This window comes from Marmota marmota, unplaced genomic scaffold (genome assembly GCF_001458135.2).
Source record: "Marmota marmota marmota unplaced genomic scaffold, marMar, whole genome shotgun sequence".
NCBI classification, from domain to species: domain Eukaryota; kingdom Metazoa; phylum Chordata; class Mammalia; order Rodentia; family Sciuridae; genus Marmota; species Marmota marmota.
Genome location: NW_026000174.1, coordinates 5,559,683 through 5,571,566, shown reverse-complemented (window position 1 = coordinate 5,571,566; position 11,884 = coordinate 5,559,683). Strand labels below are relative to the sequence as shown.

The following is an 11,884-nucleotide window of genomic DNA, read 5'->3' as shown; positions in this document are numbered from 1 at the left end:
CTGACAGTAAAAACAAATTGGCAAAATATCTGTGGTTGAATGTGCAGGACTTGCAGATGGTTTGGATATGGGAAGTGAGGGAGACAAAAGGCTTAAAATGAATTTTTCTGGGTTTGGGTCTGGAAATCATGTGGGTAGAGATTCCATGTACTGAGTAGAGAGAAATCAGAGGAAGAACAGGTTTGGGGGTTGAGGTCACAGGGATATGGTAGAACTTTCAGTTTCATCATGTTTGGTGACAGAACCAGTTTGACATGCCAAGTGAGCGACTAAATAGATGAGATGAGATCAGATGTGAGATCCTGGCTGGAGTCATGAATTTGGAAGTCAGTAGCATAAGAAGACAGTATTTAAAGCCAGGGCACTGGGTGAGATCAGAGAGAAAACAGAAGAGCAGGAAGGAGTCTTGAATTGAATGAGACTGAATAAAGAAGGAGGGCAAGTGGGAGAATGAGGAATGGCTAGTGGGGTGGGAGGAAAAACAGGGAAATATGCTGTTGAGGAAGCTGAGAGGAAGGATAATATTCCATAGAAAAATACCTGAATGCTAGGTTAGTTGAACAAAGAGAAAATTGGTCTGTTCCCTGGATTTAGCAACTTGATATGATGTGGATGGAACCTGGATTTGTGGAAGAAAGAATGGGAAGTGAGGAAATACAGATGGGATATATTGATACATCTTTTGAGAAATTATTTGAGGAGCAGAGAAATAGAGGTGTGGTAGAAGGGGACGTGAGATCAAAGGAAGCACAGCAGAGGTTCCCATTCTTCCCTTCTTTCTTATTAGCTTTTTCTAGAGGCATCCAAATGCTTAGCTGAAAACTATTTACCAGCTTCTTTTGCTATTTGGGAAAGCCCAGGGGATGGCAGTAGAAGTCATTAGGCAGAGTTTCTGTAAAACTCTTTCCAATGGACTGACTCAGCTGTCTTTTTTTTTTTTTTCTTTTTGTCTTGCCTAGATAGTAGATAAGAAAGTAGAAACTGCAGTAGTCCTGAGAGGACTCCGCAGATAGACACCCCCATTAATGAAGAGGAATAAGAAAAACTGGGCAGAAGACTATGGCACCAAGAATATTCGTAGAGCATGATTACATTTTGGTTTGAGTCAGGGGGCTATGCCAGGGCTGTGCAGCCCTTGAAAAGGTGAGAGAGATCCTGGGCCTAGGTTGGTGACTTGGGCTTTGACAGACTACTGTAGAGGTGTAACACACCTGCCAATCTCCCTTTCTGAAGAAAATTCCTGCAGCAATGCTCACATCCTTTATCCTCTTCCTCATGGCTGAGTCTCCTACTCCTTCCTCTCCAGTGCATTCTCCAGGCAGCTGCCAGAGTGAACATTCTGAAATGCAAATTTGATTTTTAAAGCTCTGATTAGCTCCTCATCATTTAAGCTATATCACTTGCCTTGCAATGTAAGGACTTCTCTTCTGATCTTTTCCAGGTTCCTATTTTTAGCCTTTCACTGAGCATTCTGCACACCTGTGGTGTCTGGCTGTGGGCATGTTCTTCACGGTGCCTGTATCACCAAGCATTCTGTGCACCTGCATCTGCCCTGCTTGGCCATCAGCATGTCCTTATAGGTACCTTTACCTTTCCCATCTCTAGCTTTTCTTTATGTTCCTGTCTTCCTGATGTCCATCTTCCTTCTCTCTCATTATTATACTTTCAAGGTATAGCTCAAATGCCAGGCTTTCTTGATGGCTCTAATAAGAATTAGTTGTTCTTTAATTCTTACAACCTCACCTCTCATTTTCCCTTCATGCTGCTCTTCCCTCCAGGCAGGCCTCTCCACCGATTATAATTCTTGAGGCCAAGGGCCACGATTGACTCAACTCGATAAATGCTTGTTAAGTGGGAGAGCAGAGCAAGATGGCAGCTAAGATCCTCTGGTGATGGTCTTCCCATGGGAACACCAAGCTGAACCAAATTACCATCACAAGAGCTAAGGAGATTAGGCGAGTGACCATAGTGCCTACTAGTAGCATAAAAACACGAAAAGATGTATTGAAGAAGGCAGCTGGAGAAACGCAGCTCCTAATGGTCCCATCCTCAGATCTGCCAACAGATGGAGCTTCTGAAACAGCTCTAGGACCAGGGAGAGTCTATTGGACTTTGAGCTAGCATCCCCTGTGGCTGGTCTTGGGCCATGAGTTCACCTAAGCAACAAGCATCCCATAGCATGGGGGCCTTGGTCCTACCTCAGTGTTATGCTGGTCTTGATGGGCTGTGGGCACAGGGGTGAAACAACTTGGTGGTCCTGGTGGCCACACATGTGACATAGGAGCCTGGAGTTGGTTCATCCAAGGGGTCTCTGCCCAGAGTCAGGCAGAATCCCATAGTGCTTGACCACAGACTGGTTAAATGTGGACAAAGGGCCTACCAGGAAGAGGCTTGAATTCTTCCACAACATTTTCCTTTCAGCCAGATATTTTTTTATGAATCAAACAAGTCAATGTATTGCAAAGAAAACAGACTCTCATCTCTCCAGACTTTCTTATAAGTGCATGGATTATCCTACATCATGGCCAACTGTTCAAGTTGCTTCTTGCTTCCTGATAATTCTTGCTGCCTGTTAGAGACGATGAACCACTAATCTCCCCATATTTCATGTCCAACCCATACCTCATGTTCTGCCCTTTTTGTTTACCTGGAAAGCCAGTCTGTCATCTTCATGCCACCCAGGCAAGACAACCAAACCAAAATAAAAACAAAAAACGAAAAAAACCTGACAATGAAGAAAACGCAAACCAAGCCAAACCAACCAAAACGAAAACTGTCTATATAATAGGCCAGTCAAGTGGCCAATGAGATTGGTTGTGGATGAGATATCATGGGATTGACAGGAACACCAGGGAAGATATTCAGTTTTGCCATAAAATTTCTTCCTAAGGTCTGAGCAATGAAGGCAATCAGAGGAGAGGTTCTTGCCTGACTCAGGTGTCAAGATCACTCTTCCAGAGTCCTTATGCACTAACAGGTTTGTTTTAGAGCTCCTGCATTTTAATTACCCTTTCCCCCCTTTTAATTCTTTGCCAGGAAGCTCACATTCCTTGAGAAAACAGACTGTGCTTTGTGCATTTATTTATTTTTACTCTGGCATCTAAATAGAGCCAGGCTGCGGGCAAGTGTTTATTGTTGGCTGACCAAAAGTGTAAGGAATGATTACCAAATAAGAGAAAATTCTAGCTTCTTTGGAAACATTTTCCTGTGTGGCAGTTTTCATTAAGCAACGCCTAGCCTTTCTTTGTGTGACTGTTGGCTTAAAAACTTAAATTTTAGTCGGTTATTTGACTCCAGTTTAATACGTGACACTTTCCTTTAAACTCGGAAGAATTTCAGGTAATCAAAACACAGATTGTTAGGGAAAAGGACTGAAGCCAGATGTGGTGGTTGAAAGTAAATTAGTGTAAATAATATTATAAGAACCTGGTTTGGAAAGCCCAGAGGGGAGAGAATTCTTCAATGCAGGGGTTATTCATTCCAGAACTGCCAGATGAAGGAGCATGGTGAAATGCAATATTTCTGTGTGAAGATTTCAAAGGGCATCAAAGACAGGTGTGGCTCATGAAAACCAAACAATCCAATTAGGAGCCAACCTTTCAACTTGTTTGTTTCACATTTTTGTTGAATAGAAATCATCTGTCCTTTCTGAGGGACTAACTCCATTACTAAGGATCTGTGGATTGTAATTTGCTTTTTTGAGTCATAGGAATTTAAAAATTGGAATGTCCACCTGAAAATGCTTTTCTTCCCCTTTCCCTTCAGAGGGAAGTAAGTAGAGACCATTTTATTTTGCCAGAATGATGCCTGTTTTATGTGTTTTTATCTCATGGTAAGTTTAGCTTCTCCACTGCAATGTTCATATAGGTCATCCTTTCAAAGACTTGAAGAACAGGTGTTACCTGACCAATCATCCAAACAAGATAGAACCAGAACCAGAACCAGGAAGACAGGACTTGAAAGGAAGTGGGAGAGAACTGTGTCCCTCTTTGCCATACATCATAATTTTACAGATTGGTGCGTGTGATGGCTTGGATGTGATGTGTCCCCCAAAAGCTTATGTGTGAGACAATGCAAGAACATTCAGAGATGAAATGATCAGGTTATAAGAGCCTTAACCCAATCAGTGAATTACTTCCTAATGGGATTAATTGAGTGGCACTGTAGGCTGGTAGGGTGTGGCAGAGGAGGTGGGAATTGGGTGGGGGGTGTGCCTTTAGAGTATATATTTTGTATCTGGCCAGTGGAATCTCTCTCTGCTTCCTGATTGTAATACCCTGAGCCACTTTCCTCTACCACACTCTTCCACCATGATCTTTAGCCTCACCCTGAGCCCAGAGGAATGGAGCCAGCTGTCTGTGGACTGAGACCTCTAAAACTGAGCCCCCAAACAACTTTTCCTCCTCTGCATTTGTTCTGGTCAGGTCTTTTAGTCACAGCAGTGAAAAAGCTCACTAAAACAGCACGTATCTCTAAAGTATGCTGATTTTAATTCTTTTGGTAGATCAAGGAGGTGTATAATTGGATCATTTGTTAATTTTTAGTTTTTTGAACCTCCACACTGATTTCCAAAGTGGCTGTACTAATTTACACTCCCTCCAATAGTGCATAAGAGTTATTTTCCCCTACCCTGTCCCATATCCTCATAAGCACTTATGGTTATTTGTATTCCTGATAATTACCATTCTAACTGGAGTGAGACAGAATCTCAATGTAGTTTTGATTTGCATTTCCGTGATGGCTAAGGATGTTGAACATTTCATATGGTTCTTGGCCATTTGCATTTCCTTTAGAAGTGTCCAGTTCCTTTAGGGCCTAAGTTTTTGGCTTTGAAAATTTGACCAGTGGTGTCTTACTGATGTGTCAGTTTTCAGTTGTGAAGCATGCTGAAAATCATTTGTCCTTTGAAGTCTACAGTGAAAGAGCCATCAGATCAATCATCACGAATCACCTCAATGGGTATTTTACTATATGGGAACAAAGAGGATGGAGTCAGCAGGGTCCCTCAACCCACAGCTGATACACTGTGGGTATATCAGCTGCTGAGTCAGTTGTGGAAACTGAAGGTTTAACATCTGCTCTAGCCGCATTGGAGGGACCCCTGGTGGTGGGAGAAAGATCACCTTTGTCTCATGGCAGCCACCCAGGAACTGGGCTCTAAGCTCATATCGTAAATGAGATTATCTTTTAATTCCCTTTAGCAAAGTTTGACAACTGTTTCAGCTTTGTCCCATTTGAGCTAAGGGAAATAAGGAACAAGATCTGGACTTGACACTTTGGCCATAATACTAGAAGAGAAAGGAACCAGTTTGATGACAGTGGTGTTGCCTTTTGAGGTGTCCCCATGAGACAGTTGAGTCACAGAAAACAAAAATTGGGGCTATGAGGCCCAGCAGTCCTGGTCCATAGAAAACATTCTCCCTAGACAACCTGCAAGACGCCAGGCGTGGTTGTGTAAAGAAAGCTCGTGTTGGCTCCCTCTACAAATGTCCCTTAGCTTTGTGCCATGGTGGGGCTTTTAAGTTCTGTTGCTAAATATTTGGTCTCACAGTGTCTCCACAGAGAAAGCTTCATAGCTGGGCCCTTTTAGGTTGGAGATGTATAGGTCACTTCTAGCTTCTGAGACTTCTAGAATCATCAGGTTTAAAAATAGTTACATAGAAATGAAATAGGACACAAGGAAAAGTCAAATGCTCTTCTAAAGTTTTCTTTCCTTCTGAATAAACACATGCTATTGAAGTGAATATGGCTTTTTTTTTTTTTGTAGTGTCACCATTAATATTAAACAAGGTGATATTGCAAGTGCTAAAAATTTTATAATCGTTGAAACCTGAGGTCTGCATTGGTCTTGCAGCTTCGGTCAGTATCTTAAACTGAGGGTCTTTACCACCAAGTACCAGGACTGGCATCAGTCGTCAGGCCAATAGCTCTCAGTGATGGCTGGGATGGCATGACCAACCATTCTGGCTTCCTGAGTGGCAGGTTTGATTTTTGATGACATTTCACCCCTTGCATGGGAGGAATTCGCTTTGGTTCTCCAGCTATCAGACCTATGTTGGCTAAATGTCAGTACAAGATAGCATGTTTAACCTGAGAAAAATTTAGGAATCTGGAAGATCCAGATTCCCAAATTTGACATTTTTAAAAATATGTTCAGATCTTTGGAGCTAGTATGTTTTGTGGCCCCAATGTGTATAGATTAATGACACTGCATCCCCAAATTGTGCCACTCTTTGTATCATAAGTATCAGGTAAAAATATATTTTTTTCTTTATTCTTAATATTTTCTGGAATTCTGTCATTGGGAAATTCTTTCACCCCAAAAGATGTGCCTTTAAAAGCCTATCTTTTAAAATACCATTCATTTTTGGCAAAAAATCCTGACTACAAGCAGGCAAATATTTAAAAATATACAAAAGCACTGTGTCAATTCCTATTTGCACTGCCCATGTTTCTCAGAGCAAACCTACCCTAAGTGCACTTTAGCTCTGAAATTAGACAAATTTGATAAAAATAAAGATGATTCTATTCTTTATGAAATAAGACAAATTATGCTTTGGGAGAATATAATTTTCTATAAAGTATAAAATGTTTTAATATTTATATCTTATAATAAAACCATGACATGTTTATAAACACTATCAAGCATTTTTACAACGGGGCCACCACTGACACGGGAAACGCAATAAATATCCACGGACACACTGAGTATGAAATATACATCTTGATTTTATAATCGTGTGTGCTTTATTTTTTACACAAATGGAATGGAAGTGTTGAATATTTACACTTAACAGGAGTGTAAGCTGTGCAGTGTCTCTGTAAACTCCAGCCCAGGCAAGGAGTAATCCCCCCTCCCTCCCCTCCTGTACTACAGCTCAGTGGAGAAACATCCTGTCAGAGAGAAGCACAAAATTGTCATATTCAAAGGATCTAACAGGTACAACCTGGTGCACTCAAAAGTTAAGACACACTTAGAAAACACAAATTCAAAAGGGAGAGAAGAAAAGTTTGCCATCCATTGGGAGTCAACCTTCCCACTTGGTTTGTCTGTTCTCAGGAATTGCTAGGGAGATACTGTACTCTACTCTTTTAGCTCATTTTGTCTAAACTGTCCTCCTGTCTTAGCTTGTCCTCAGCTGCTACAAGAAACTGCACAGCTGTACAAGAAATGATTTCCAAAGCACAGGTTTCAGTGAGGAAGGATATTTACAGACTGGAGTGTGTGTGTGAGTTTCCAACCACATTCATTCATACCTAATGTAATATGTGTATACATGATATGCATATCACATAGACCATACATACACATAAGTAAAAGGTATATCCACAGAGTTCTGTAGGGAGTCTCCTGGAAAATTGGTTGTCACAGGAGCTACTCCACATGCTTTAAGGGAGTTGATCCTTTTTTTTTTTTCCCTAGAAGTGACAAATTCGTATGATAAATTTAAGAACTAGCCTGAGTCCTTGGCTTAATTTTTTTTTTTGTAGGAATTTTAGGCAGGACCAAGACAGGAAAGAAAAAGTTGTCATTTTACCAGCAAGTCCATTCAATCTCACCGGAGCAATCACCAGCTGAAAAGCAGAGGGCGCTTCACATGAAAATGGGAAAAAGAAAGTAGGAGGAAAAAATCATCTCTCTCCAAACCAAGGCGATGACATGGCTTCAATGAGAAGGAAGAGGTTTGCTGTCAGAATAATTGTTGGGGCCAGAGTCTGCCTTTACTGAAAGGAAGTGTCCTCAGAGACTCGGGGTGGTCTTGGGAGTGAGCTCGTGTAGGACTAGGGTTCAGGCAGAGGTACCCAGGCGCTGGCAGGGCCCACAGCACATGCATCATCGCTGCCAGGGCAGCGGTGCAGGCTGGCTCTGGGAGGCACGCTGGAGTTGGCTCCAGGTCAGGGCCTCACACTCAGCTTTGCTTTCTGGGCTGAGTAGGAAAAATGGTGACCCCAAGTATATGTGTCATTAGTCCAGTGTATGGACTTGCTGTCTGAAGCAGCCATAAGCCCTTTATAGGACAGAAAAATTAAGGAAGAGGGTGTAGGAGAAGAGTTGATCAGAGATGTGATGAGAGGAGAGGACAGGAAAGGTATAAAAAGGGCATTGAGAGAGACTAAAGGAGAGGTGGACAAAGAACAGGGAGGGAGTGAAGGAGGGTTATAGGACAAGATCAGTGGCTTCAAGAAGCCAGGAAAAAACAAAGAGGGATGGGATGAGATAGGAAGAGGTGAGCACTGGGAAAGAATGAGGAAAGGGAAAGTAAAAAGCAAGAACCAGAGATGCAGAAAGCTTTCCCTTGGCTCAGCGTCCAGAAGGGCTGGCAGTAGGATCTAAGACAGCTCACAGAGGCACCCGAGTGCAGCTTTGTAAAGATGGGCTTGCTAAGCAGATAGAGCCAATCCAAGAATTTGGGGCTGGGAGAAAGGTCTGAAAATAAATAGCCAAGAAATCCTGCAGGAGGAAAGCAAAAAAACCAAATGCCCCAGCAATTGGCCGACAAATGGGATTTTGATTTTGGTAGAGCTGAGACCCCCGTGGTGCTACACATTGTACCAGAGCATGAAAAATAGCACCAGTGACACGATCTGGCACTTTTCTGAAAGGGCCCAGCATATGAAGGTGACATTGCGCCCCCAGCAAGCCTTCAGATTGGAGAGAGCTCCGGACAAAGTTTGCAATGTTAGCACCAGTCTGGCCCCAGGCTCCAAGTGCATTTGCACCAGATGTAATCTGGGTACCTTTCATTTCATTTCCATTCAAGTCATTAGATTTGTTGCAAAATACACCAGTTCATTGGAGCCATAGAGACCTCAACATTGGGAAGCGCAAGACAACACAACAAATGGAGGTGTAAATTCTATAGGAAAAGACCCTCTCACCAATTCGCTTGGTGATTTTTTCAAGCAAATATATATGTATATCTATATTTATATAAATCTACATAAAAAATCAGTGCAAATGCCAATTCTAATCTGGAAGCATCTACACTAGGAAAATAAATATATTACTACAAAACCAAGGGTTGGTGGTTCAATTTGATTGTACTCAGCCACAGCAATACTATTAAATGGAAAGCACATCACACGACCCAAGAAAACATCTACTCATTAATGACAGTCCTCTAAATAAATGGTTGCATGCTCAGTTGAGAAACCAAAGAAGTTATCATGGTGGCCTAAAAATAGAGCTGGGATCAGGAATGGCATTCTGGTGGCAGAAAACTTTTGGGAGCAATAATGATGAAAATTGGCCTTGACCTGAAACTGGAGAGTTGCAGATATGAACACATCTTTAACATTTTGAGCACTCTAAGGATGTCTCTGGAAATTTAACTTTCAACAGAGGGAAAATGCATTGCTAGCCCTTCCATTGGCAAAGGCAGCCTCTATAGGTAGATGCAAAATTTTGCATTTTTGTGTTTGTTTTGGTGACTGCAGCCTGGCAGACAATGGCATTTAGTGTAGATGAACAACCCTTGTTTTTGGAAAGAGACTCTCATTTTTGAGCTCCAGTGTTCTTACTGTGAAGAAGCCCCATCACTCTGATGACTCTATCTTTTGCTCTCCCACCCCAGCCTACATGCTGGTTTGCTGCACAGTGTGGCAGAATCCCTGCCAGGTCTTGATGTACCCCAGAAATAAGGCGATGGGGCTTAATCTGGGCATGCACAGAACCCAGAGTTGAGTGGTTATTAATATCACTGAAAAGTCTCTCTCTAAATACCTTAGGCAAAACCAACGCTGATGTCACCATCAGCTCTAAAGTGGGAAACAAACTCTTCTGTTTCAGTTTATAGGCTTTGGGAGGTTTCTTTTTTAAAATCATCATTATAATTATTAAAAAATAAACTTGGTCCAGGTGCATCCCCAAGGAAGGCAGTTCAATTGGTTGAGCTCAAAGTCATAATTGTCTTTCCTTGTGGTTCTCTTTGTCCTATATACTGAAACAAAAAAGCCTGAACCCCTCACCCCTCCAACCAGACACTTACTTCTCTCTTCCTCAAAGAAATAGTGCATATTGGGACAGATCTCCCCATGGTTCTAACACCAACTCTGGCTGTTACAAAACTCTAAATTACTCTGTGCAACAACAACAACAAAAAGAATAATTCTAATTACTCATGGCTGGCCAGAATATTAAATGGTCCTTTAAGTAACCAAGTAAGCAAGTAACTAGGAACAAAGTTATTCAACTATTTGCATGGTGGGCCCAGGTTATTTAACTAGAGAAAAGCAAGAATTCCCTTTAGATCATTTGCTTGAGTTTTTCCTCTGAAAAGCCATCAGTTAAAAAGTATATTAACCAAATATCTTCTAAAAATATCCATAAGGGCAACTCATTAAGGGATGTGCTCCATAAGAGTGTATCACTAGTGTGCAAGGGAGATCATGGGAGGTAAGTGAGGGAGAAGTCAGACTTGGAAGGAACTCAGATGCTCTTAATGGATCATTGGCAACAAAAGGGAGAGTGCAACTTCCAGTTCTTGAATTTGATCATCTGCTGATAATGCATACATTTAGTCTTTCAATTAATTAGTCTTTACAAAATATTTCACAAAACTTTTTTAACCTATAGAAATTCGTTTCTATACATTTAATATATTTTATTGTATAAATTATTCTCATCTGTAGTGCCTTCTTTCAGTTTATAAATGGCAAAATAGACAATCAACAATCATAAAGCTAATCCCAGGTGGAATCCCCTCCTCTCATAAGGTTAGTCCTCCATACACTTGTGAATTTTATGAAATGCTTGTCTTTGCAGATGCCAGTCAAGAAAACTATACAATTATCCTTCCCTGATAGTATGTCGTCTCCAGAGGGACTCCTTTCTTTTATTCCTTCTTTATTTCCTTTGCTTGTTAAAAAATCAAAGGATGTGCATAGTTATAAAACTCGAAGAATACCAATTACAGATGTGGGAAATGGGAAGATTGGTGAGGTTCAAGTGCTGGCAACTTTTCTTTAAAGCAAAAAAACACAGAGAGCTCAGCAGCTAAATCAGCTCTGGACATCTGCTGGGGTGAGGAGGCTGCCCATCTCTTGGGCAGAAAGCCTGTCAGAGGTTCATCCCTACACCTGGTACTTTGAGCAAACCAAAGCCTTCCTGCATTCTGCAGTGTCCTTTCTGTCCCACCCTTTGGCCCCTCCGTTTCCTTCATGGCTTCACACAGTTTGTGTTGTACATTCATAAGAATTCACATTGACTGCAAAAACATAAATGCAACAAAAACATAAAAGCCTCCAAGTAGTATATTATATATATTTTGTTCTTCTAAATGCTCTTCTGTCATCAGAGGCGCAGTAGCTAATTTATAACTTTTCCTTTGAGGGAATCCAGATGAAAGGCCCAGATTGCTCTTCAATTACAAGCTTGCATTGGTTATATATATCTTCTAAGGTGTCTCCTTGGACAATAGCTGTAACAAAAGTAAACATGCCCAAAGTTAGAAATCAGCCCCTGGTGGTGAAGACCAATCATTACTTAAACAACAGAAACTCATATCAGTGACAGACAAGTCAGCAGGAAGCTTAAAGGTCACTTTTCACAAGTAAGACAAAGCAGAAGATTAACATAAGCAGGGTCCATTAATGATTTATAAAATGCTTTCAATGCATGTATTCAATGCATCAGAGTTTTTGCACCGGCAGCATCTCTGTTTGTAGGTCTGGACAGTGAATCATTCATTTATTTAACAGATATTTTATGGATGCCTACTCTGAGCTAGCCACTGAATTGAGACATTGATCAATTTTCAGATTGAGAGCTCCCTGTTTAGCAAGGAGAGCTGCTGGCCTTAGAGTCTCTCTATTTTACTTACTTTGGCAGAGACAGAAATCCAGGCATTTTAGACACAGAGGAAATAATAAGGGTATGGGAGGA

General features: G+C 41.4%; 1 protein-coding gene across 16 annotated transcripts in view; it reads right to left on the bottom strand.

Moving 5' to 3' along the window:
• Nucleotides 1-6,724: 6,724 nt before the first annotated feature.
• The window catches only part of Dlg2 (discs large MAGUK scaffold protein 2), a 917,250-nt gene continuing 912,090 nt past the window's right edge, over nt 6,725-11,884 (bottom strand). For all 16 annotated transcript variants that reach the window (XM_048787977.1, XM_048787981.1, XM_048787974.1 and 13 more), the window contains one exon: nt 6,725-11,420. In XM_048787977.1, coding sequence (XP_048643934.1) covers nt 11,314-11,420 — 107 coding nt within the window. In that variant the 3' untranslated portion in view covers nt 6,725-11,313. The remainder of the gene's footprint in view (nt 11,421-11,884) is intronic.